This window comes from Oryctolagus cuniculus, chromosome 5 (assembly GCF_051225735.1).
Source record: "Oryctolagus cuniculus isolate XC-2025 breed Fujian yellow rabbit chromosome 5, ASM5122573v1, whole genome shotgun sequence".
NCBI lineage: Eukaryota > Metazoa > Chordata > Mammalia > Lagomorpha > Leporidae > Oryctolagus > Oryctolagus cuniculus.
The window spans coordinates 24,291,144-24,319,098 of record NC_142871.1 but is presented as its reverse complement, the minus strand read 5'-3'; the positions used below and the strand labels follow the sequence as shown (position 1 = coordinate 24,319,098).

Sequence of the window (27,955 nt, the reverse complement as noted above, 5' to 3'; positions counted from 1 at the left end):
AGATTCCTTTAGTTTTCGGCTAATATCCTTTTTCTGTCTCAGGACTCCACAGAATATCACACTGTTTCTCGTTCATGTCTCCAGAGGCTCCTGTAGGCAGCAGCAGTTTTTCAGCCTTCCTTGTGTTTGATGATCCTGACTGCTTTGAGTATTGGTCAGGTATTTTGTGGGAGGCCTGGCTATTTCAATTGGTGGATAGTTTTCTCAAGAGACTGTGATGATGGGTTTTGGGGAGGAAGGCCCCAGAGGGAAGGTGCCATTTTCATACCATCATATCAAGGGTACATAACACTAGTATGATTTAAGCTGGCTGATGTCGACCTTGAGCACCACTGTGAAGCTATGCTCTTCTCCCCTGTCCTGGCTATACTTTTTTTTTTTTTTTAAGAGGAACATCACTAAGCACAGCTTACACTAACAGAGTGGAGAGTCGTGGAGAGTTGGTGCTTCTCTTCTGTGACTACGGACCACCTACATAAACTGTTTGCAGTTTTATTTGGGGGGTTTGTCTCTTCTCTTGCACTTACTTGTGGGATCATTCATGTATACTAATGTGGACTCATAGATATATATTTATCTTGGGCTTTACTCCAATACTACCGTCACACCTATGTAAGGACCATTGGGCTAAGGACAGACCCCATATACCACAGTCGCTGTACAACAGACCGGCTGAATAGGAGACTGCTTCATGGGTTTGTGTAAGTATCCTTTGATTTTTGCACAAACAGCACATCAACTATTAAGGCAATTCTCAGAAATGTGCCATCTTTAAATGATGTTTGTTAATTTCTTGCTCAAACCATTCAAGCTTTGGCCTTTGGTTGCTTCTCTTTTTTTTTTTACATTCTCCCATCTTTGTGGGAGTTTGGTTTGTTTGTGTCTCTCTTTCTTTCCCTCCCTTCCTCCGTCCCTCCCTTCCTTCCTTTCTTCCTTTCCCCTCCCTCCCTCCCTCCCTTCCTTTCTTCCTTCCTTCCTTCCATTTATTTGAGAGGGGGAGGAAGAGAGAGAGAGAGAGAGCACGCGAGCGAGCGCACTAGCTTCCATCTGCTGGTTCACTCTCCAAATGGCTGCACTGGCCAGAGCTGGGCCGGTCTGAAGTCAGGAGCCCAGAGCTTCACCTGGGTCTCCCACGTAGGTGCAGGAACTCAAGGACTTGTGCCATCTTCAGCTGCTTTCCCAGGTGCCTTAGCAGGGAGCTGGATAGGAAGTGGAGCAGCTGGAGCACCAACCAGTATCCATATGGGATGCCGGTGCTGCAGGCAGCTAACCCGCTGTGCCACAGCGCTGGCCCTTATTTATTGTGTGTGTGTGTGTGTGTGTTTAATGAACACTATTCTTACCTTTAAGTCTCAGCCTCGGTCTTCAAGGCTCTTCCCACCGCCTTCCACAATACATACGCACTGTATCTGCTTCCCTATTCCCACAAAGACGTCAGAGGCTTGGCAATATTTTGGCCATGGTCGTGTCTCTGGCTCCTCAGTGAATGAATGAACTCAAACTGGCGTTGGCAAAGGTTTGAAGGGTGCCGGTCGGCGTGGGTTCTGGAAAGCCAGTGCCCAGCCATCGTGTGACCTGCAGCCTCGTCTCAGCCGTCCTCTGGCGGCCACACCCACGCTCAGAATTCGCTTCAAGCGTCCTCGCCACGGAAACGCACCCTGCTGCAAATGTCACCAGAGCCGCGGGGTTTCCCCGGGAAAGTCCGGCGCTTCCCGCAGGGGCCCAGAGGAAGGCGGGGGACAGATGATGGCTTCGGGTGGCCAATTACCCCGACCTCACGGGAGCGCCCGGCGGCGCACCGCAGGCGCGCGCGAGCCCCAGGTTCCGGGCAGCCCGGAGCGCACCGGCAGCGGGCGGGGCGGGAACCTGCGCGCGGGCAGCTGGTGGACGCGGCGCCTCCGCGCTGTCGTCCCGGGGCGGGGCCTCGATCCCAGCCGTGGGCTCTTGCGAAGTGTCGGGGGCCGAGCCGGCGGCGCCCAGATGCGGCCTCGGCGGCTCGGAGTTCGGGAGGCGGCGGCTGAGCCCAGCCTCTGGCGCGGGAGGAGCGGAGGCTGTGGGAGGCGGCGAGAGCTGAGCCGCGGAGAGGCGCGCAACAGGTTTTCTCTGCGTCCTGGCGCCCAGCGCGAAGCCGGCGCTCGGGTAAGAGAGCGGCTTCTCAGCTCGCACGGTCGCCCCGGGTCCAGGTTCGTTCCTTCCTGCCTGGGTCTCCTTTTCTGTCCCGAACGCGGGGAGCTGGGAGTGTGGGCCCAAGGAGGGCGGGAGGGGACGCTCACTTGCCCGGCGACAGGATGCTGGGCCCAGGTTTTCGGGTTTGGCCCTGGTCCACCCCTCGCTTCCTGGCCCTTAGGGACGCCACACTGGGTTTCTCGTACGGAGCGCAATGGCTTGTTGTTGGTTCTTATTTATTTCGTTTTTCCAAGGCGAGGGACTGAGGATTTAGTGGGCATTGTTCTCAGAGACACCTGTTGTCTGCCTTCTGCAAGGATCCACCCACCCCACTTTTGTGAAAGTGGGGGCATTACTTCGGCCTGATAAAACGGCTCACTTCCTAGTGGGGTGCACTTTCTCAAAAACAGAATGAGGACCTCTTGACTTGAACTTGACAGCGTGACTCAGGAGCCAGGAAATGCGGACCAAATGATAGCGCTGAGGCGGTTCCTGGCAAGCGCTCGCGACTTTCTCAGAGCACGCAGGCAGAGGCTGCCCCGGAGTGAATTCGCTGGCTGGCGGCGCCCAGAGGACCCTCACCAGGAGCCGCGCTTCTCCCCGCGCTGCGCAGGCCGGCCCGTGCAGAAGCCGTTTCTCAGCAAAGGGAGGAGTTGTTATTTCTACACGGGTCTCCAAAAATGAGTCACAGGGCTGCTCTGTTAATTGTGAGACTTCCTTAAGTAACTTTTGAAACGTGAGGTTTGCTCCGTCTGTCTTTAAAATAACAATACAGATGTGAAATGTATGCACAGCCAAACTGGGGCAGGCGGTTGTCCCAAGTGACAATTCCAGTTTTCAGTTTCCTAGAGCTCCCGTCTGGGCCACACATCAGCCAGGGTCATTTGGGCTGCTCTAAGATAGCCATGGAGATCGCGTGCTTTACCGTAGACGCCCAAGAAAAGGATTTTTTATTTTTTAATTTCAGAGGAAGAGGAAGGGAGTGGGGAGAAAGAGAGGGAGAGAGGGGAGAGAGAGAGGGAAGGGGGGGGGAGAGAGAGAGAGAGCGTGAGAGTGAGAGAGCGCACTTCCATCTGCTGGTTCACTCCCCAGACACCCACAATGGTTTGGGCTGGGTCAAAGCCAGAGGAACTCAATCCAGGACTCCCACGGTGGTGGCAGGAACACAATTACTTTAATCTGCCAGCTGCTTTGGCAGAAACGCAGGAGTCAGGAGCAGGAGCTGGGAATCGAACCCAGGCACTGGAATGTGGTACACAGGTGTCTTAATCTTCTAGGCTAAATGCCCACTGCCACAAGAAAGTGAATTTCATTATTCAATAACTGTCTTTCTACTTTCACTTTATGGCACAAATGCTCGTTTAACAAAATATCATTTAACAAAATGATTATAAATCCCTCTCTGAGATGAAAGTATTTCAGACAGTTAGTTTGCCTTTCCTGAAGCAGTGCTAAAACCACACACAAAATGCCATGCCAGTTGGAGGTGAGAAATTAGAAAGGTTAAGCTGACAGGTCCCACTGCAACTGAGCAGCAGATGTAGGAAGTGGCTGTGCACTAATCCAGCACACAGGAGAGAAGAGAAACAGCTAGCCCCAACCAGAGAGTTACCAAGCACCTTCTCTGTGCTAGCTCCTCCCTGAGCTCTGGTTATACAGCCGTGGAAGGACAGGATCCTTAGAGATGCATGGAAGGCCAACAAATACAGTGGAAAATCCAATATAATGAGGTGAGCGCCATGATCTATCTATGCCCAGCACAGTCTCTGTCCCAACCTGAGTGTTATTTCCTCAGATCTGTGATTTGGAATAGACTGGGTCATTGCTGGGGGAACAAAGAGGGTTTTAAGTTTAGCCATCTAATTGTAGAGAGCTTATTCTTCATTTCATAACAGATTTAATATATATTAATTAGAGAGGCATGATTTCAAGTTGTTTGAATTAACCATATTTCCTATTACTATTATTAAGATTATTTATTTGAGAGACAGAGTTACAGACAGAGAGAGACAGAGAGAAAGGTCTTCCACCTGCTGGTTCACTTCACAAATGGCCGCAACAGCTGCAGCTGGGCCGATCCAAAGCCAAGAGCCAGGAGCTTCCTCCAGATCTGCCATATGGGCGTGGGGGCCCAAGCACTTGGGCCATCTTCCACTGCTTTCCCAGGCCTTTTTTTTTTTTTTTTTTTTGACAGGCAGAGTGGACAGTGAGAGAGAGAGACAGAGAGAAAGGTCTTCCTTTTGCCGTCGGTTCGCCCTCCAATCGCCGCCGCGGCCGGCGCACCGCGCTGATCCAAAGGCAGGAGCCAGGTGCTTATCCTGGTCTCCCATGTGGGTGCAGGGCCCAAGCACTTGGGCCATCCTCCACTGCACTCCTGGGCCACAGCAGAGAGCTGGCCTTCCAGGCCATAATCATAGAACTGGATCAGAAGAGGAGCAGCCAGAATGTGAACCGGCACCCACAAGGGATGCCAGTGCTGCAGGTGAAGGCTTAGCCCACTATGTCACAGAACTGGCCTCCGTATTTCCTGTTATTTAATAACCAGGTAAAAATAAGCCCAGATTATTATCACCACTGGATGATCACAGACACTTTTAGTTATATATCTTTTGAAAACAGAGTGAATAATTAATGAACTATAACTGCTTTTTTTTTTTTTTTTTTTTTTTTTTTTTTTTTTTTTGACAGGCAGAGTGGACAGTGAGAGAGAGAGACAGAGAGAAAGGTCTTCCTTTGCTGTTGGTTCACCCTTCAGTGGCCGCCGCAGCCGGCGCGCTGCGGCCGGCGCACCGCGCTGATCCGATGGCAGGAGCCAGGAGCCAGGTGCTTTTCCTGGTCTCCCATGGGGTGCAGGGCCCAAGCACCTGGGCCATCCTCCACTGCACTCCCGGGCCACAGCAGAGAGCTGGCCTGGAAGAGGGGCAACTGGGACAGAATCCGGCGCCCCAACCGGGACTAGAACCCGGTGTGCCGGCGCCGCTAGGCAGAGGATTAGCCTAGTGAGCCGCGGCGCCGGCCGAACTATAACTTCTTAACACTACGTTGAAGCAAATTTCTGAGTAGTGGTTTTTTTTAGATTTATTCGATTATTTATTTGAAAGAGTTGAGGGGAGGGGAATCCACATACACAAAGAGAGAGAGAGATCCTTCCTCTTGTTCACTCACCAAATGGCTGCAATGGCTGTGGCTGGATAGGACCAAAGCCAGAAGCCTGGAGCATCATCCAGGTCTCCCACATGAGTGCAAGGGCCCAAGTACTTGGGCCATCTTCTGCGGCAGGTGCATCACCAGGGAGATGGATTGGAAGTGGACCAGTCAGGACTCAAACCAGCACCCACATGGGATGCCGGCACTGCAGGCAGTGGTTTTACCTGCTGCACCACAGTGCCAGCCCCTGAGTAGTGTCTATATAATAGTGCCCCACACACACCCCAAATCCGTATTTTCTTTCTGTGGTCTCAGATACTTTGGGTCAGTGAAGGTCCAAAAGTATTACATGGAAAATTCCAGAAATAATCATATATTATGAGAGACAACATTCACATAAGTTTTTATTACAGTATATTATTATAATTGTTCTATTTTATTGCTCATTATTATTGTTATCCTTGTATGGCACCTAATATATAAATCAACTGATATAGGCACATCTATAGAGATGATCCCCATCTTAACAATGGTTCAACTTGGAATATTTTGACTTTGCCATGGGTCTTCCACACATGGGTCTTTCCTGTAGAAACCATACTTTGAACTTTGAATTTTGATCTTTCAGGTCGTACGATCCTATCTCTCCAGGCTGAGCAGCAGCCATCAGCCCAGCTCCCAGTCAGCCAGGCGATCAAAGGGAAATGACTGAGGCTCAGCAGTGTGTGCGTTGCTAAGCCAGGATGTTGGGTAGGTTGGGTATGTTAAAAACGTTTTCCACCTAACAATATTCTTGACTTGCCATGAGTTTATCAGGATGTAACCCCCATTGTAAGCTGAAAAGCATCTGTATAGGAAACAAAACATAGCACATACAGGGTTCAACACTGTACTCAATTTCATGTATCCTCTGGGGCTCTCACAATGTATCCCCTTTGGCCGGGGGAGACTACCATAGTTCAAATCAGCCTTTCCTAACACATTATGGCTGTGTGAGTCAAGCTGAGAAAATCTAGCTTCACAATTTACTGTTGGGATTGAAATCTGCCGAGGTGCTTTTGGCTTTGTTGCCAAAGCATATAAAATTTCCCCCATCCTGTAAGAGACACAACTAGTAAAGGAACCTGTGCTGAATTTGAGACAACTTTATGTTAATTTCAATAATTATTTCTCCCTGGAGAAAGTTACTTTTCCTATGAGAAAGAAAGGAATAAATGTGTTATCATCGCTGACATTCCTGAACTAGGCACAGGCTTGACTTTTGAGAAGTGGTAGGAAGTATTTATTGATTCAATAATAAACCTTAATCTATGAGGAGGAATTGTCAGGCGGATGGAGGGGACGGCACCCCAGTGGAAAGAACTGAGGGGTGAAATATGGTCAGTTTGAGCACAGGGAGAGGGTTGGGAGTGGGCTGGAGGATGAAGCTGGGGAGACAGATAGGGCCAGATCACAAAGTCCCATGTGCCAGCTAGGAGCTGGGATTTTTTCCTATAGAAGCCCCTGAGTGAAGGATAATATCAGATATGTATTTTAAGAAAAAGAATAGATGAGAGTGACGTTGGCTTAGGGAGACAAAGTGGAGATTATTGTGATATTACAGACACAAAATCAGGCAATGACAATGAGAAGTGGAGAAGAGGGAAGAAGCAGACATATGTTTAATAGGAGGAAACCAGATTTAGAGAGGAGGCATTTGGGGCTGGTGCTGTGATGTAGCGGGTAAATCCACCACCTGCAGTGCTGGCATCCCATATGGGCGCTGGTTCAAGTCTTGGATGCCCCACTTCAGATACAGCTCTCTGCTATGGCCTGGGAAGGCAATAGAAGATGGCCCAAGTCCTTGGGCCCCTGCACCCGCCTGGGAGACCTGGAAGAAGCTCCTGGCTCCTGAGGTCGGATCGGCACAGCTCCAGCTATTGAGGTCAATTGGGGAGTAAACCACCAGATGGAAGACCTCTCTTTTGCTGTCTCTCCTTCTCTTTGTGTAACTCTTTCAAATAAATAAATAAATCTTTAAAAAGGGAGGGGGGCAATTTAAGATGACACATTTCTCATCAATGACTAGGAAAGAAATACCCTACTAAGAGGATGGGAGACTATGTTTGGGCTAAAGGATGATGAGGAGCTGAAATAGTAATAGTGGTAGCTTAAATTCATTGAGTGTTTATTATGTACTGGCACAAGCTGAGGCTCACTATGTGGATTAAGTTTTTTGCTCATTGTAATCCTTTGATGTCCATTCTCTAATTAGTCATCTAGACAGGTGAAGAAGGTGCAGTGTTGTTAAGCACCTGGCTCCAGAGCTTGCATTCTGAACTACTCTGCTATGATACGCTGTCTCAAGGAAGGAAGGAAGGAAAGAAGGAAGGAAGGGAGGGAGGGAGGGAAAGAAAGAAAGAAGGAAAAAAAGAATGGAGTCTTAAACATTGTGATAAACTCGATTTGGGGTCACTTACTTGATCCTCATGCAGGAATAGCCCCAACACATTAGATGGCCTCCCAGTGACCATACTGTGTGTGCTGCAGGGCACCCCTCACCCGACCTGTGCCCTAAGAAATATCTGATCTAGGAATGAACCTGGGATAAGTCACAGTTTTCTCCTGGGAATTGGAGCACTTTACTGGAGACTCACGGTGTCCGAAGGTTCACAGAGCTTCAATATTTGGGTCCACAGAGCTGTCTTGGTTACCACCCCTCCGACACACTGAGAGCTCTTTGTGTTTCTTAGACACATTCAGTGTCTGTAGGGAAAAAGAAAGGCAGTGGGAAAATGACACAGAGGCAGGCATCGAAACAACTGCAGGACTCACAAATATGGTCTGGTATTAATAGACTCAGAAGCAGTGGCCCCCAACTAATTTACTCTGACAGATGCTTTTGGTCTGTCATTGAGGGCCCATTTTGTTCTGGTTTGACCCTGAAGCAGGTGCCTTATCTGCCTTTCCTGCCTCTAGTGCCAGGGAACTTAGTAAGTGAAACTGACCCCACTCTAGCTGTTGTCCTCTTGATTTTAGTTTGGCAAGTATCTTGGGGTCAGAGCCTTCTCTCTATTTGGGGCATTCGGGTGAATTCCTTTGGTCCTGATATTATAGTTGTCCATTACAGGAAAGTGACATGAAGTCCTTGGGGCAATCCAACCCACAGGTGTATCCCTTGATTTTTTTTTCTAAGGATTTATTTTATTTATTTGAAAGGCAGAGTTACAGAGAGAGAGGGCGAGAGAGAGCGAGCCTCCATCCACTGGTTCATTCCCTAAAAGTCTGAAGCTGTTCCAGGCCAAAGCCAGGCACCAAAAGACTCTTCCGAATCTCCCATATGGGTGCAGGGACCCAAACACTTGAGCTATCTTCTGCTGCTTTTCCCAGGCCATTAGCAGGGAGCTGGATCAGAAGTGGAACAGCCACGTTTCTAACCAGCACCCATATGAGATGCTGGTGTTGCAGGCCATGGCTTTACCCACTACACCACAACACAGGCCCCCATCCCTTGATTTTTAATTCCTAAATGCCTATCTGTAATTCATTTGGTGTTCAGATTGCAAGAAAGGAAAGGGGTTTGGTTGATATTTTATGTGGGTTTGTCTTACCTCTTCAATTCTACTGTGGTTTCCGTGAGAGCAGAGAATCGCTGAATTGGGAGCTCTCTTAGATCTTCACTGAGGTCCAGACCTAACCATTCTGGGACTTTTGCTGATAATAAAAGCATCTGTCAGAGTAAGTTAGCTGTGGGCCACTCCTTCCAAGTCTATTAATACCAGACCTTATTTGTAAGTCTCATCCAGCTTTCTTTTCAATAATTTGGTAATTTTCCACGCAGTTCATAGTTTTAGAAAAGGTAATTTTCAATTATCTTTCTAGAACTAATTAAATAAGCTTTAAAGCTTAGTTTATGTTCTTTTTATTTTTCCCTTTCAGTGGATAATTTCCCATCATGCATACCCAACTCTTTTACTTGTTTCCTTGTTCAAAGATGTTAAGTGAATTCCATTACGCATTGTATGCCATATTGGGTAATAATGTGAATTTCAGATTTTCGGAATAGTGGAAATTGCTCTGTTGTTGTCTTCATATAGAAAATGAGAGTGAACAAGAATTGTTCTGGCTTCTGTTTTGGTTTCGGCATGATAGTGATGCTTGTCTCTTCTCATGGCTTTCTTTCAGGTTTTCTATTTTGTTTTGAGATAAAGTAGGATGTAGTGTGTCGGCTGAATCTTATATTATTATGCTTCCCACCTTGTCCTCCCCTCTTCCCTGATTATAGCGTGGTAATATATAGTAAGATCTAAATGACAATATTGTGTAGCTTTATTTACAAAGTACTCCAGCATATATGTATGATCTCCTTTAATTCTCATTACAGCTTGGCAGAGCACAAATGCATTGTTATTATTGTTGCCTGTATTCACATTATTGTGTATTGTAGACAATGAAGGAAACAGAGATTAAGTGACCACCCGGCATTACCCCAGAAGCAAACTGCAGAGGCCTGCGACATGACTCTGTCACAACCTGACAGGGTTATGTTCAGTGTCTTGGGTCGAGCCCCTGGAAAACAGCCCCTGACTGAGGTGTGTGTGTTCAGGAGGTTTACTGGGAAGTGTTCTGAGGACAGTAGCTTGGAGGGATGGAAGCAAGACTGCGCAGAGGGGAAATTGGATAGTGCATGTGCAAAAGCAGCCTCAACTGGGCATTTGTGCTCCCTCAAGGGACTAGTGACTAAGTGACAGTGGGCTGCACCAGGCAGAGGGCATTATCTTTGGGCTAAATCATTCCATTCAGTCAACAGCGTTCCCTAAGCCTAGAGCCTTCTGCAGCCACACTTCCCAGCAGCTGCGGGGAGGAGGATCTTGGTCCTGAAGAAATCTGGGTACCACATCATCCACCACATTTGTCTGCAAGGCACTGTCTCCTCTGTAACACCCTCGCCTTGTTGACCCAGACCCTTGCCTAGCAGACTGGGTCCAGAAAGCTTATATTTTGTCCAAGACCCTTCAAGATTTGGAATCATTGACCAGGCAGCAAGAAGACAAAATGGCCTTTATCCTAGGAAGTTAGGGGAGGGTAAGCCATGACCAGTGTAGTAATGGTGCCTAATAAAGATAGCTAAGCTCTGGCATCCATGGCTGTCCAGACCAGAACTAAAGCTTAACACATACAAGTCTTTCCTGTAATTTTAGGCTTTAACATTGCAGAGCATTAAAGCAATTTATTTTTATTTATTTATTTTTATTTTTTTGACAGGCAGAGTGGACAGTGAGAGAGAGAGAGATACAGAGAGAAAGGTCTTCCTTTTGCCGTTGGTTCACCCTCCAATGGCCGCCACGGCCGGCGCACTGCGGCCGGCGCACCGTGCTGATCCGATGGCAGGAGCCAGATACTTCTGGTCTCCCATGGGGTGCAAGGCCCAAGCACTTGGGCCATCCTCCACTGCACTCCTGGGCCACAGCAGAGAGCTGGCCTGGAAGAGGGGCAACTGGGACAGAATCCGGTGCCCCGACCGGGACTAGAACCCAGTGTGCCGGCGCCGCAAGGCGGAGGATTAGCCTAGTGAGCCGCGGCGCCAGCCGTTAAAGCAATTTTGTGAAACAGTCATGCATCAGTTGACGACAGCATACATTCTGAGAAATGTGCTGTTACATGATGTTGACCTTGTGTGAACATCATAGAGTATACTTAACACCAATCGAGATGGTATAGTCTGCTACATACCTGGGCCGTACAGTAGAGTCTATTGCTCCTAAGCTACAAACCTACAGCACATTTCTATATAATTTTTTTATTTGACAGGTAGAGTTATAGACAGCGAGAGAGAGAGACAGAGAGAAAGGTCTTCCTTCCATTGGTTCACCCCGCAAATGGCCGCTAGAGCCGGTGCTGTGCCGACCCAAAGCCAGAAGCCAGATGCTTCTTCCCGGTCTCCCATGCGGGTGCAGGTGCCCAAGCACGTGGGCCATCCTCCGCTGCCCTCCCAGGCCACAGCAGAGAGCGGGACTGGAAGAGGAGCAACCGGGACTAGAACCTGGCGCCCATATGGGATGCCGGCACTACAAGGTGGAGGATAACCAAGTGAGCCAGAGTGCTGGCCCTTATAGCACATTTCTATAGACAATTGTAGCATAAGAATTAAATTTTTGTGTTTATGAAAATGTCCCTATATAGAAATGGTACAGTGCAGATCCAGCCCAGCCCCAGTCATTGTGACCATTTGGGGAGTGAAGATGGGAGCACCCTTTCTGTCTCCCTTTATCTTTGTATTTGTCTCTCTCTCTCTATCTCTCTGTCAAACAAATAGCTAAATTTTAAAAAATAATTTAGGGGTAGGTATTTGCCATCCTCTATCAGAGTACCTGGGTTTAAATCTCAGCTCTGCTCCTGATTCTGGGTTCCTGGGAGGCAGCAGGTGATGGCTCAAGTAGGTTTGTCTCTGGCACCCAATTGGGAGATCTGGATTGAGTGCCCAGATCCTGGCTTTAGCCTGGTCAAGCCCCAGCTATTTCAGGCATTTGGGGGGAAAAAAAATAACAGTAGATGTAAGATTTCTGTCTTCCTTATTTGTCTCTGTCTCTCTGCCTTTCAAATAAAATCAATCAATACTTTTAAAAAGTTTTAAGAAAATATGCTATAAAAGATATAAGAAAGTGGCCTGCATAGGGCACTTACCATGAACGGAACTTTTAGGACTGGATCTTGCCCTGGGTGAGTCAGAGTGAGCTGCTGAGAGAATGGGAAGGCCCAGGACATTATCATGCTCTCCTGCACACTTTAAACATGCTACACACTTAGGCTATACTCCATTTATTAAAAAGTGTTCTGAGGCCGGCACTGTGGCGTAGCGGGTGGAGCCGCCATCTGTGGTGCCGGCATCCTATGTGGGCACTGGTTTGAGTCCCGGCTGCTCCACTTCCAATCCAGCTCTCTGCTGTGGCCTAGGAAGGCAGTGGAGGATGGCCCAGGTCCTTGGGTCCCTGCACTGGCATGAGAGGCCCAGAGGAGGCTCCTGGCTCCTGGCTTCTGATTGGCACAGCTCCAGCCATTGCAGCCATTTGGGGAGTGAAACAGCTGATGGAAGAACCCTCCTCCCCACCACCTCTGCCTCTCTGTGGCTCTGCCTTTCAGATAAATAAAAAAATCATTTAAAAAAAAGTGTTCTGGCCGGCGCTGCGGCTCAATAGGCTAATCCTCCGCCTGCAGTGCCAGTACACAGGGTTCTAGTCCCAGTCGGGGCGTCAGATTCTGTCCTGGTTGCCCCTCTTCCAGACCAGCTCTCTGCTGTGGCCCGGGTGTGCAGTGGAGGATGGCCCAAGTCCTTGGGCCCTGCACCCACATGGGAGACCAGGAGAAGCACCTGGCTCCTGCCTTCGGATCAGCGTGGTGCGCCGGCCATAGCGGCCACTGGGAGGTGAACCAACGGAAAAGGAAGACCTTTCTCTCTGTCTCTCTCTCTCACTGTCCACTCTGCCTGTCAAAAAAAAAAAAAATGTTCTTTCTTCAATGATAAAATTAACCTTAGCTTACTGTAATGTTTATTTTTTAATTTTTTTAAAAAAGCTTTTATTTACTAAATATAAATTTCATAGTTTCAGCTTTTGGAATATAGTGGTTCTTCATCCCATACCCACCCTTCCACCCCCACTCCTGTCCACTTCCCTTTGCATTTCCCATCTCATTGTTCATTAAGATTCATTTTTAATTATCTTTATATACAGAAGATCAACTCTATACTAAAGAAAGATTTCAAAAGTTTGCATCCACACAGACTCACAAAGTATAAAGTACTGTTTGAAGACAAGTTTTACAGTTAATTCTCATAGCAGAACACATTAAGGACAGAGGTCCTACATGGGATCAAGTGCACAGTGACTCCTGTTGTTGATTTAACAGTTGACACTCTTTTTATGACGTCAGTGATCACCCAAGGCTCCTGTCATAAGCTTCCAAGGCTAGGGAAGTCTCTTGAGTCCACAAACTCTGATATTATTTAGACAGGGCCATAAGCAAAATAGAAGTACTCTCCCCTCTTCAGATAAAGTTACCTCCTTCTTTGATGGCCCTTTCTTCCCACTGGGATCTCACTCAGGGATCTTTCATGTAGGTCATTTTTTGCCACAGTGTTATGTCTTTTTCCAGGCCTGAAATGCTCTCATGGGCTTTTTAGCCAGATCCGAATGCCTTAAGGGCTGATTCTGAGGCCAGAGCACTGTTTAGGGGTAACATTTATTTTATAAATTTTTAAGTTCTATTTATCTATTTTTTGGACAACGTGACCTGTTTTGAGCTTTACTTTTTTTTTTTCCAAAGATTTTTATTCAATTAAAAGTCATAAAGAGAGAATCTTCCATCTGCTGATTCAGTCCCCAGATGGCTACAATGACTAGACCTGGGCTTAGTCTGAAGCCAGGAGCTTCTTCTGGGTCTCCTTCACGGATGCAGGGGCCCAAGGACTTGGGTCATCTTCACATTGGCAGGTAGCTGGATTGAATGTGGAGCAGCCAGGACTCAAACTGGCCCCCAGATGGGATTCTGGAATCCCAGGCAGGAGTTTTACCTTCTACTCCACAGCTTCAGCCCCAATTTTTAAGTTTGAAAAACAACTTTTTGACTTAGTGTGAGAACACTTAAAACACACCATACAACTGTACAAACATATCTTCTTTATATCTTTATTCTAGAAGCTTTTTTTCTGTATTTCATGTTATTTATTTATATATTTTACTTTTTAAACTTTTTATGAATAGCTGAGATGCAAGTACACTTTAGCCTAGGCCTGCACAGGTGCAGCATCACCATTACTGTCGTCCATCTCCACATCCTGTCCCCCTAGAGGGTCTTCAGGGGCAGTGACACACAGTGGTCATCTCCTGTGACAGTGGCTTCTTCCCAACACTTCCTGAAGGAACTTGAGGCTCTTGTTGAGGATGTGTCCAGGAATATCCCTGTGGAGGTTTGCTTTGCTTCATCATTCATTTGCTTGTAAACCTACAATGCACCATGAATATTCCTCTCCATTAATGAGAACTTTCAGTCTTGGGCTTTATGTTTTCACATGCTTTTCAAAGAAAACGTGCATTATTTATTTATTGGAAAGGAAGAAGGACAGAGAAAGAGATCTTTCATCTGCTGGTTCCCCCCCAAATGGCTGCTGTAGCCAGTGCAGGGCCAGGCTGAAGCCAGAAGCCATCCCCGTCTCCTACATGGTGGTAGGAGCCCAAGCACTTGGGCCATCATATACTACCTTCCTATGATTATTAGAAGAGATCTGGGTCTGAAGTGAAGTAGTTGGAAATGGAACGCTGGCGTGGAAGTGGCAACTTAACCCACTGCGCAACAACACCAGCCCCTGTTTGCATACCTCTCAGGCAGCCTTTTGAGGCTTCTGAAAGCTCCTTCTGCATCCTTCATTGTGAATTTCCTTGGGAGCTCTTTTGCTTCCTCTGCAGTTTCCTTTCCTTTTGCTTCTTCATCAGCAATGAGTTCACTTGGCGATAGGAATTTCTCAGCTTCTTATAATCTTACAGGACCACTGTTGGGCATGTGGTCAGTCACAGACCAAAATGTGGTCATGTGGCATGTGGCCGTGTTAGACTGCACCGTTACTCTCTTTCCCAACCCCTTCCTCCCCACTCCAACAAACTCTTGAAAGTCCCCAAACCAGTCCAGTGAATCTCAGTGCATAACCTGTGGACAATAAGCATCGGAATGACCCAGGATACTTCAACACAAAAAGAAAAGAGAAAGAAATGTCAAGTCCAGGGCCACATTCTAGATCTACTGAGACAAAATCTAGAGGTGAGCCCATGATCGACATTCTCAACTTGTTTTTCCCAGATGATTATGATATATGCTAGTTTGAGAACAGTTGCCCTAAACAATTATCCCCTTAAGAGTGACCAAGCCTGTTGGGATTTTTCAAATTATTAAGAAGCCATGGGAACTGTGAGATCATAGAGGAAGGAGCTCCTGAACCCTCAGCCCAGGAGGCTTGGTAAAGTGGGAGTCACCCTTGGTTTACATTGAAATTCTTTGTGTGGTCAACAGAGAGCCCAGCCCAAATTCCTCAGCTGGCTTCTGGCCAATATTGGGGGATAGGGGGAAGGAGCACAGAGGCATCTCTGGGTTGGCTTTTCACTCTCTTAGCATGGTGAGAGATGGCAAATTCCTTGAATAATTGTAGAGGGAGAAGCCGAGTCAGTGAGCTTTTGGGGACCAGTATACTTTCTAAGAGAATATATACATTCCAGGGAGTCTTAGGCCAAACGAAACTTTGAGCTGCTCTCACAAAATTTAGGGACTGTCCAAAGTGAAAGCTTTAGCAAGAAGGTTAAGCATTCGTAAATCTAGGACAATATTTTATCTGATTTATTGCAATAGGCAAAATTTTTTCTTCAGTGGGAAAAGCACTTTTAACTTTACTGATTTTTTAAAAAGAGTATTTATTTAATTCATTTATTTATTTGAAAGAATGACTGAGAAATGCGGTGGGTGGGAGGAAGAGGTAGAGACAGAGAAATCTTCCTTCTACTAATTCACACCCAAATGCCCCAAAAACCAGGACCAGGACCATCTCAGTATCCCATGTGAATGGCAGGGACCTAAGTACTTGGACCATCAACTGCTGCCTCCCATTAGCAGGAAGCTGGATCAGAAGTGGAGCGAGACTCAAACCAGATGCCCTGAAATGGATGCAGGTGTCTCAAATAGCCTTAAGCTCCTGGGTTACAATGTCTGCCCCAGTTTACTGACTTTGAGTCAGATCATTGCAGGAAATATTGTCACCTAGTGAACAATCTGATAAACGCCAAAGACCTTTAGTTTTGTTTTATTCATTCCCACAATACCAAATTGCTATAGCTCCTACACCTTCCAAGCTTTGTGCCTTTACCCAGATTGTCCTTGCCTGGGTCCCCTTCTCTTTTTTCCGACTCAGCTAGTTCCTGTTAAGCCATTTAGAATTGGCTCAGACACCATCTTTTCTATGTGCTGGATACCTTGAGGACATTGCAGGCACAACAGACAGACTCTGACTTGGTGGAGCTTATGGGTAGGCAGAGTAGATAATTAACAAGAAAATGTGTTATAAAATAATTAGCAATAGAATATGGTGAGTATTAGAAAAGAGGAAGTACTAGAAAGTGTAAAATCATAGAGCTGGAGACTCAGCCTAGCCTAAGGTTAGAGAAAGAGTCCCATCCCCATGAGACATAATTCATATGAAAATAGAAGTTATGAGTGTGCTTTTGGTTACGAAACAAAGGACTTTTTTGTTTTTTTAACATAGGAACATCTTTTGGTCTATGAAGTTCAAAATTGACTTGCTCTGGGTGTGTGTGTGTGTGTGTGTGTACACAGATGTGGGCACAATGCTGGCAAAGAGAACAAGAGAATGACTCTTGAATTTATTGAGTAACATAGATAGCAAGGAACAGAGAAGGAAGTTTCTGTGTGTCTCATTCGATGTGCCCTTGCTAGACTTAGCTTGCTAATATTTTACAATGTAACAAACAGTGGAAGAAAATAAATACAAAGCTCTGAAGATCATGAACTTAAATTGTTTTAAAACTTAATTTTAAGAATATAACGATTATGACCTGGGAGGGTGCTTGGCAGCGTTGCCTTTGGCTTTCATCGCAGGAGACCGTGGGTGAAGTGCTTTGACCTCTTGTCTTTCCAGTTTAGTTTTTCTGACTGGGCTAAGAGAGGCTGTTAACACCAGTGGTGCAGTCGATAGTTGCCGCCCTTTGTATCGTGCATTGGTGATCTCCTTTTTCTTCTTTTCTGGACAGTTCTGGCTCTTTTCTTATTTTCTTCTTGTAAATTGTAAGCTTAATTGAGAGCAGGGATTGTAACTTCATGATTTTTTTTTAGCTTTTAGGATTTAATTTTTAAAAACTTCATTTTTGAGATTTTTGATTGACACATCATAATTGTATGCATTTATAGAGTACAATGTGATATTTTAGTATATACAATGTAGCATGATTAAATCAAGTTAATTAACATAGCCATCGCCTTAGTTATCTATAATTTATATAAGCTGTTTGAAATTCACTCTCAGTTATTTTGAAGTATATATAATTATTGTTGACTATAGTCACCCTGCTATATAGTAGGCCTCAAAACAAATTCCTCCTGTGTATCGAAAATCTACTCTTTCATCAACAACTCACCATCATTCTAGTCTTTACAGAATCCACTTTATTAGATCCTGTATATGAGAGAAGTGAGGCAGTATTTGTCTTTCCATGTCTGGCTTATTTCACTTAACATAATGTTTCCAGATTCAACCATGCTGTTGCAAATAACAGGATTTCCCTCCTTTTTAAGATTAAACAATACTCCATTGTGTATATACACATTTCTTTATTCTTGGTTCTTTAAATCTTTTGAATCCTTGAAGCTATTCTATGGTAATTTGCTTACATTTATTATATTACATAAGTAATCAACCTTAAGTTTAGTATTTGGGTTAACAGACAAAGCTTGAGTTGATAAAGTGACCAAGTTGGTCTCTAGCGAAAACCTTTTCTTGGTTTAACCTGACATCACAAAAGAAAACGTATCAACTGCTAACAGGTGCACATTTAACCTCCGAATGACTCTAATCACTAAGAATCCCACCTATTTGGCTAACTGCAGGAAAGGAAGGATTAAGTCACCAGGATCCAGTAGGTAAAAGGTGTAGGCAGAGGTGTATCATTCAAGTCAACTGAAACATTTCCATAGCATCCAGCATCCTTACAAAATTGGCAGTAAAATGGAATTAAAAACCATAGTGCAAGTGAAAATATAACTCAGGCTTGAAGTGATGCCCTGTGATGACCTTGTAGCCAATGTATTTTTTTTTTTTTTTTTGACAGGCAGTGTGGACAGTGAGAGAGAGAGAGACAGAGAGAAAGGTCTTCCTTTTGCTGTTGTTTCATCCTCCAATGGCCACCGCGGCCGGCGCGCTGCGGCCGGCGCATCACACTGATCCGAAGCCAGGAGCCAGGTGCTCCTCCTGGTCTCCCATGTGGGTGCAGGGCCCAAGGACTGGGGCCATCCTCCATGCACTCCTGGGCCACAGCAGAGAGCTGGCCTGGAAGAGGGGCAACCGGGACAGAATCCGGCGCCCCGACCGGGACTAGAACCCAGTGGGCCGGCGCTGCAAGGCGTAGGATTAGCCTATTGAGCCACAGCACCGGCCTGCCAATGTATTTTCCCATCTTTCCATCCCTCCTTTGGCATATTCTTTGTTTTATTTCAAGTACAGCTTAAATTACGTTATAATTTTTGTCTTTGCTTTTACTGTAAACATTCTATCAGGGTACTTAAAACAGCAAAAATTTCTTGGAAAAAATGGAATTGAAAGATAAATTTTTATTGGTGCAATAATTTTGAAATCCATGCACATGAGAGTTCTTCAAAAAGTTCAAGAAAAATGAACATTAAGTTGCATGCATTTTAAAATTTTAAACTTACTAGTAATCTTGGCCAAAATGAGTGAAAAGATCAGAATACAAGCTCATCTTTGCTTTAGTTATTAGACTAGATAGAAAGAATAAAAGTGAAAACATTGATTTCATAAAGTCATTTTTAATGTTTCATGTCATATTTTTGTTGAGAATGTTTTATCAACCGTGGATCGTCTTTCTCTATGTTTTGCCCTGTATTTCATTGTCAGGTCATTTTCTTAGCAGTTGAAATTTTCTCTTCACACAATAGTGATTACCTCCATTATGTTAGTCAGACATGAAGAGGGTAGAAACTCAGTCCAGCTATAGTGTCTGAAAGTGGGGGCCCTTGGAAAGTGAGTAGGTTGTGTTAGGTTGTAAAGGTGGAGGCCCCTGACCAAGTCGTGGTGGATTTAAACTGAGAGGCAAAGATTCTCCTGCTCCTTCTTGCATGTGATATTCTCTGCCACCTCAGAGCTCTGCCAGCACCAGGTGCTGAACCAGTCTGCCCTGTGCCATCTTGGACTGTGAGCATCCAGCCCTATGAATAGATATAAACCTTTCTTTCCTTCATAAGTGGCTTGCTTCAGGTACTTCATTATAGTAACGAAAAGCCAACTAATATACTGTTCAACCCCAAATTGTCTAAATCTCTTCTCAAGAATTTTGGGCCATCAGGAATTCTATCAGTTTCATCCACTGGTCTTTCTGAAGAGATCTCTCCTGCAACCTACTCACCGAATCTAGACAGAGGGATTTTTTTCATCAAGTGGACAGCTATCATCCTGAGATGTGCTTGCCTCTCTTCTCTGCTGGACCTCATGTTAGGATCCTATGCCCATTCTTTCTCTCTCTCTTTCTCTCTCCCTACCTCTTTCCCTCCCTTCTTTCTCTGTCGTGTGTGTATGTTCATTATCCAGTTTCTTCCTGAGAAAGAGATCATAGGACATAAAAATACTTAAGATGTATATCTGAAAACATCTTTATTCTAACTTCACATTTAATTATAGCTTATCTAGGTATAGAATTTGGGTTTGGAAATACATTTTCCTCAAAAGCTGAAAGATGAGACAAGTGTTTGGTGCAGTGGTTAAATCACCACTTAGGATGCCCACATTAGTACCAGGGTTTGAGTTCCCACTCCACTTCTGATCCAGCTTCCTGCTAATGCACACCTCGGGAGGCAGCACATGATGGCTAAAGTACTTGGGTCTCTGCAATTAATATGGGAGACTTGGATTGAGTTTTGGGCTCCTGATTTTGGCTTGGCCCAGTCCCAACTGTTACAGGTTTTTGGAGAGTAAACCAGTAGATGGAAGGCCTTTCTCTCTCTCTCTCCCTCCCTCCCTCCCTTTGTCTCTTTGCTTGTCAAATACAATAAAAATAAAAATTTTAAAAAGTCTAAAGGTGTCATTCCACTACTTTTCCATTTCCACTGTTGTCATTTATAAGTTCAGACTTTCAACTCCTAATGCTTTGTAAGTGATTGATTTCTCTCCCTTGGTCTCTCTTTGTGTGTGTTTGTCTCTGTTCTGCCCCTCTGTCTCTTTTTCTCTCTCCTTAAGCTCATAAGATGAGCTTTGTCTGAAATTCCTATTACTCAGAATTCAATTGTAAGTGACTGGAACTCTAAATTTCTTATCGTTATTCTCATTTTTTACCTCCTTCCTTCCTCTCTCTTCTTCCTTTCTCCCTCTCTTTCTTTCCTTCCCTCCTTTCTTATAGAAAAGGATCTTCTTGGGCCTTTTTGAAAGTTCCTTTAGTGGGATTTTGGAAGGGAGCACAAGTAATTTTCAGTTTGCCAGAAGATAGGAGACATTCCTAAAAACACAGATTTGTTTTTGGGTGGAGTAGTATATTAAGAGATTAACATTACTGTGAATGTATTCGTCAAAATACCTATTTACGCCTCTTAACACAGAGAGGATGGGAGAAGACTGGGATGTTTAGGTGGGCAAGCTTGAATCTGGGAAGGGAATGGAGAAGGCGAGTGCCGTTTCTGTTTCCAGGGCACCCAGAATGAGGCAGGATAAGGCAGCAAGACAGCAGAGTTTCTTTGGGTGAGGACAGATTAAGAGCAGTGAGTATAAAACAAATAACCATCATTACACATTTTCTTTTGCTCTCCACGAAGAGGGTGCCTGTTTACCAACATGACTAAAAATACAAGTAATATCTAAGAAAAGTTGCATTTTGTTTTTAGAATTCAGTCATGGTGCACCAGGCATCGTGTGTAAGTGACTCTTGAGACTGAAAGTGTTACTCTCATATTCTCAGAGCCAGGAGTCCCATGCAGGCTTACTTCATATTGCAGCCTCATTTCCACAGTAAGCTACTATCTCTGTATCAGAGGTGACACCAATGACTGAAATTAAGAAATTTACTGTAAAGACACAGAAAACTGAAGATGTATTTGCCCCATGATGTTCATAGTTCTATCTTTAAATATGTTGTAAGCCTCTACCAGGGAATTGATATTAGGGAAGTTGCTTAAGGTTAGTCTGAGTTTCTGTATATATTTTAAATAGTTCATCAATCTTATTTCACATTTCTAACATTTTTCTTTCTTTAAAAGTTCCTTTTGTAAGCTTTTCAGTTTGGTTTGTTTTCATATCTAGAAAGATGTTTTTAAAGGACTGAGACCATGTGTCTTTTGTCCACGAAGCTAACCTCATCATCTCTTGTGAGCTGGCACAAAGTAGGTACTCAATAAAATGTTCATTAAATAAACACATGAAAGTCCCAGTTTGAGTGGCCTAGGCAAACACATGTGTTCCAAAAGATATGGACAAGAATATAAATCATATAGTCTGTTTTGTGAATGTTGCTTAAAAGCTTATTAATGGATTGCCTGACTGGTTTATAAAAACAAGTTGTAGAAGTAATACATCAGGTTCACTCCCCTGATGCCAACAGTGGATGAAGCCAGGAGCCGGAAACACAACCCAGCTCTCCCATATGGATAGCCAGAACAAATGACTTGAGCCATCCCTCTGCCTTCCAGGATCTGCATTGACAGGAAGCTGGAGTCAAGAGCCAGAGCCAGGAGTTGTGGGACAAGTCTCCCCAGGCTGAACCTTTAACCCTTCTCCTCCTCCCTTTTTTGAGGAGGTGCGGAAGTCTCGGCAGATCCTACATCTCTGAAGAGCATCCTGACAGCCTGTAAAATTCCGAAGGGTTGATAAGGTCCTAGTCAACTTCTGACACGCCTTAGTAACCCCGTTCACTTCCCATTAGTTGTTCTTTTCGTTCTCTGGCCCAGCGTTTGGGATGTGGCAGTGTAGACATGTCCTTTGGGAAGTCACACTGTGCTGACTCACCACTCTTTGTTTTGGTGATCTCAACGATAGACTTGTGATACATTTAAAGCTCTCTACCTCCATTTCAAAACTGGCTCTTCGAGTTCTCAGAATCGCTTATCAGACTGAACCTCAGCCACGATTAAAACTCCCAAGTAGCTCTGCACTGTCCTGACCCCACAGCTCAAGAGCTCCTGTTTACACACTGCACTTTCAAACAGCTTTTGCAGAGCCTGTTTGTGGAGGCTGTATGTGTGATACTATCTTTTTATAGCATCTTGTTTCTTCCTCCCCACCATGATTATGACCACAATACTCAGAAGGAAAGGAAGGGCTGTTATCTGACTTCTTAAGAAACACGTGCTTTTAAAAATGTGTATGCTTTCTATTAACCATTGCATAGTTTATGAATATCATAAATGTATATTTAATTAGACTCAAGATACATAATTTATGCCACAATCATCAAGTAGATGACAGACATCATCAGGATAGATGTTTGGTCCATGCTGCATATGTTTGTGTTTTATGATCTTTTTGTTTCAAAAGCACGAGAATTTATCTCACCGAATTTTAATTTCTCCATAATTCATGTCTTTAGTCCTTTTTAAATAGGAAAACATCTTAAGGGCAATAAAGAAACCAGTGAGATTTATCAGTAACAAGCCACCCCCAAATAACAATTTGTTATGTCCTGTGTTTGCAAGGATTAAGCAAGTTAGTCCATGTAAAGCTGGACTGGGGGGAGGGGGTGGCTGGCGTTGTGGTGTAGTGGCTCAAACTACTGCCTGCAGCTTCTGCATCCCGTTTTCTGGCTGCTCCACTTCTGACCAAACTCCCTGCTAACGTGCCTGGGAAGCAGTGGAAGATGGCCCAAGGGCTTGGGTCCCTGTACCCACATGGGAGAACTGGATGAAGCTCCTGGCCCTGGCTTCCACTTGGCCCAGCCCTGACTGTTGTGGCCATTTGGGGAGTGAACCAGAGGATGGAAGGTCTCTCTCTGTTTCCCGCTGTAACTCTGCCTTTCAAATAAGCAAAAGAAATCTTTAAAAAAAAATTAGAATGTGGAGTAGAGAGAATTCTACAGTAGGAAAATCAATGCTTTATTTAAAAAAAGAAAAAGCCAGACTAGTACAGGGCAGACAGTAATCTCTGGGTAGTTCTGCCACTGTCCCTCCTGGCTCTTGCAGGTGCGATCCCTTGGTGAGTGAGCTCAGCAGCTGCGATGGTGGCCAGCAGCAGGGTGGGCCTCTCCTCCCCTGTGGTCCTCATCTTCCAGGAGGCTAATCCAAGTGGGGTCAGTGTTCCCAGAGGTAAGAGAGGGGAAGCCCCATGGGTTAGTGCTAGCCAAGCCTTGCTTACATCATGTTTTCTTCTGTCCTCTTGGTCAAAACAAGTCTCATGACCAAGTCCAGATTCAAAGGGCAGAGAAACTGACACCACTTCTTGATGGGAGGTACGATTAGCTGCAATTTTGCTTTCCATGCAATTTTTCAGTTACCTTTAATCAACTGCAATCTGAATATATTAAAAGGAAATTCCAAAAATAGAAAACGCATGTTTAAAATACTTTTACTATAATAATGTCTTAGTGTGCCTAATGTATAAGTTAAATGCAACCATATATATGCATGTATAGGAACAAACATAGTATATAGTATATAGGGTTCAGTACCACCCATAGCAGCCATGACATCTTATTAAATATCTCGTTGGATTAGTGTGGGCTGCTGTACTGCTGAATACTCATGACTACTTATTGTACCAAGTATAATCTGCCTCTGGCAAAATTACTCATGTTTCTCCTACCAAAAAAATAAGATCAGTCCCATCCTTGAACTTTCAAGACCTCATCCCGTGATGACTTAACCTCTAAGACAGGGTGCTACCCCTGACCTACAACAGACAGAGGTACAGATGAAAGCCCTCCTGTACAGCTGTTCAGATGCAGGTCATCTGAATGTTGAGGCAGTGAACTAAAAAGTAGGCGCTCTCTTCCATGGACACCCAACACAGGATGATGAGATGGGAAAAGATAACCAGGACAGACACTCCATTTGGAAGGAAAAGCTGTGAGGAGGATGAGTGGCAACTGCTGGTCTATGACAATGCTGTCCAGGTACATGTTGCTGACTCCTCTTGCTCCTGGGCCCAGCAAAGATATTCGATTAGGACCCAGTTCTGCTCCTCAGAGGTAGTTTGCTGGTTTATAGCTCTCCACCCCCTGAAGCTCTTTTTCCATAACAGATGGCTTATTTTCGCTTCTAAATGGTTTCCTTGATCCAATTCCTGCCTATAGAAAGCTAAGGAGCCAGAAGACCTGTTTCATTTTGGCTAAGCTTTTGTGCATGTTAATAAAACCATCTCTGAAAACTTGGTGGATTTCTTATGAATCCAATTAGGGTCCATACCCTAAAGCCCACACCAATAATTTCTTGCAAGTCAGACCTCTCTCTTCTTGGGGCTGGGTGTCAGACTGCTAAGAGACAACATGCTTAAGTGTCTTAGATCCCCTTTTGTCTAGCCAAGGGAGTCTACTAGGCACCACAGTCAATTTTACAAAAGTCTATACTCAGAGACCATTTTTTGTTTTTAGAATTTTCTTAGAGCTAAAGGGACTGGAGAGGTAAAGATGTTCTTTGTCCCCAGCTCCATCTTAGGAGTTCCAACTCCTGTTTTCTCCTAATTATGCTTGTGAACTGGATAATTCAATTTTATCTCATCTCCTTCTGGCAAAAGGTTATATGTAGCTAAAAGCACTCAATGGACACTTCCAACATTCTGTCTGGGGATCCTTGCAACTCGAGCCAAAATTCATCATGTGCATTTTCAGTCACTCACTGCCACCGGCAACCACATTGCCACTCCATGATATTGGTCACCTTTCTCCTGACTGCTCTAGCAGTTTCTGTACCACTTTTCCAGCATCCCTTAATGGCTGACATCTCACTCCCCTGCCCCCGGTTCTTGTTGACAGCAACCTTACTGCTTTTCACTGGATGTATAAGGTGTTAGGGCAGTATGCTGCCGCCAGTACCCATTTCACTGCAGGGGAAACTGCTACACCCGTAGTGGCTTAATAAACAGTGATGTGTTCTTTCTCACAATTGTCTTGAGTTGCTGAGCAGTCTTCTGTTGGTCTCTCCTGGGCTCACTCATGCTCAGTCATTTGCTGAGTTAGCTGGGGGCTGTGCTTGGCTTGGATTGTTAGTATGGCTGTGTTTCATCCTTGTGCAGATAAGAGCAGCCTTCTTCATAGCGTTGGATCAGGGTTTCCAGTAACAAGCCCTTTTGCACAATGCTTTCAACCTCTGCTTGCATCACATTTGCTAATGGTTCTGGGCCAAAATAAGTGCCAGTCTCATGGCCACTTTCAGATTCGATGAATTAAGAAGTAGTCTGTACCACTTGCTGTTGATCAGAGAAGCTACAAAGAATGTCTAGTAGTTTTTTTTTGTTTTGCAGCTCTTCACAAAGAGTATGCACAAGTGTGGGGAAGAACGAAAGGGAATGGGCCAGCGTTGTGGCGTAGTAGGTTAAGCCATGACCTATAGCGCCAGCATCCCATAGGGGCTCTAGTGCAAGTCCCAGCTGCCTCACTTCCGATCCAGCTCCCTGCTAATGGCCTGGGAAAAGCAGCAGAAGTTGGCTAAAGTGGTTGGGTGCTTGCACCCACATGGGAGACAAGGAAGAAGCTCCTGGATCCTGGCTTCAGCCTGGCCCAGCCCTGGTTGTTGTAGCCATTTGGGGAGTGAACCAGGAGATGGAAGATCTCTCTCTCTCTCTGTATCTTTGCCTTTCAAATAAATAAATAAATAAATAAACAAATATTAAAAAAAAATAAGAAAAGAATGGTAAACTTAGGAAGCCAGGTCGAGAAAGTAGGATATAAATTGATAATGATCGCTTCATGGAAATAACCTAAGAATTCAGTGCTTTATACTTCAGATACTATCTGGTAATAAAATGATAAATTTAATGGGTATCACTTATCAAAGTCTCAAGACAAGAGCATTTCAGAAAGGTCATAGAAAATGGAATCAAAAGATAAAATTATCTTGGTTCAAAAACTGTGAAATCCACACATATTTTTTTTCATGATACATGTTTTCCAAACTTTTTGACGATACCTTGTAGGCATAGGCTTCAAAATTTTTTATACCAAAATAAATTTATATTTTAATTATATTTTAATATGGTTTTTTTTTTTTGACAGGCAGAGTGGACAGTGAGAGAGAGAGACAGAGAGAAAGGTCTTCCTTTTTGCCGTTGGTTCACCCTCCAATGGCCACCGCAGCCGGCGTGCTGCGCATCGCGCTGATCCGAAGCCAGGAGCCAGGTGCTTCTCCTGGTCTCCCATGGGGTGCAAGGCCCAAGCACTTGGGCCATCCTCCTCTGCACTCTCTGGCCACAGCAGAGAGCTGGCCTGGAAGAGGGGCAACCAGGACAGAATCGGGCGCCCTGACTGGGACTAGAACCCAGTGTGCCTGCACCGCAAGGTGGAGGATTAGCCTATTGAGCTGCGGCGCCGGCCTTAATATGTTTTTGAAGCACCCTTATATATATGCCATTCTCATGAAAATACTTTACATATTAAAATTTTATTTGACAGGCTGGCACTGTGGCTCAATAAGCTAATCCTCTGCCTGTGGTGCCGGCACCCCAGATTTTAGTCCCGGTTGGGGCGCCAGATTCTGTCCCGGTTGCCCCTCTTCCAAGCCAGCTCTCTGCTGTGGCCCGGGAGTGCAGTGGAGGATGGGCCAAGTCCTTGGGCCCTGCACCCCATGGGAGACCAGGAGAAACACCTGGCTCCTGCCTTCGGATCAGCGCGGTGCGCAGCGCGCCGGCTGCAGTGGCCACTGGTGGGTGAACCAATGGAAAAGGAAGACCTTTCTCTCTGTTTCTCTGTCTCACTGTCCACTCTGCCTGTCAAAAAAAAAATTATTTGACAAATGGAAGTGTGTATTCTGTGAATTTTTCCATCCTTACTAATAACTTTCTTTCCATCTTTGCTTGTAGATTACTTAAATGCAATGAAATTTTGTTTCCTTATTTTTTAAAATTAAGACAGTATGCAAGATGATCATGACATAATTTTTCCACCCTTATCTTTAAAAAAAAAGTTTTATTTTGAAAGGCACAGAGAGAGAGAGAGAGAGAGAGCAAGCTTCCATCCACTGGTTCACTACTCAAAACAGCTGCAGTAGGCAGGTCTGGGCCAGCTTGAAGCCAAGAGACAGGAACTCCATCTTGGTCTCCCACATGGATGGCAGGCACCCAAGTACTTGGGCCATCTTCTAAGGCTGCCTTCCCAGGTACATTAGCAGAAAGCCACTCTCACCTTCTATGATTTGACTGAACATGAATACTGGGTTGAATGAAGAAGGAGCACAGTAAGTGGTTTGCCCCTTCCTGCCCAATTTCTATACCAAGTGGGAAATCAGAAGCAGAAGGCAGGCAGAGCCAAAGTGTCACCTGTGTTGCTGATGAAGACAAGGTCTGAGGATGTGGGTTACATCTGTGAAGAATTGTGTTTATGATCCTAAACCCAGAATTGCATAGACTGCCCTCGAAACTAGCCCTGGCCAGAGCTGACCTCCCCACACACTCAGAAGCAGAGCAGAGAACATGGGTTCTCTGTAAGCCACTTCCAAGAGAAAGAGAAAAGAGGCCAGGCTACCAGGACAATTTCTCCTTCCAAATTCACCAACCAGGTGAACAACTCCCTGCCCCATGGAGTTGGAAAGAGAAGCCAGAGAAGGAGGGAAAAGTCAGGGCAGAATATAACTGCTTTACAACACTAACACCACACACCCTCATCTGTTCACACAGTCAGTGCAGGGTTGAGTGGAAGGGGAGTGATCGTGGGACCTGGGAAGACAGGAGACTAAAGCTCAGCTTTCTTGTTTACTG

General features: G+C 45.1%; 1 protein-coding gene across 6 annotated transcripts in view; it reads left to right on the top strand.

Moving 5' to 3' along the window:
* The first annotated feature begins 1,400 nt into the window (after positions 1-1,400).
* Positions 1,401-27,955, top strand: part of STX11 (syntaxin 11) — a 40,915-nt gene continuing 14,360 nt past the window's right edge. The window contains exons 1-2 of one of the 6 annotated variants that reach the window (XM_089333672.1): positions 1,401-2,139; positions 23,233-23,355. In XM_089333672.1, the coding sequence (XP_089189798.1) occupies positions 23,268-23,355 (88 nt within the window). In that variant the 5' untranslated portion in view covers positions 1,401-2,139; positions 23,233-23,267. Of the gene's footprint in view, positions 2,184-5,941; positions 6,064-23,232; positions 23,356-27,955 lie in introns of all 6 variants that reach the window. The other 5 variants (XM_070073474.2, XM_089333671.1, XM_089333673.1 and 2 more) reach the window with 5 other exon arrangements.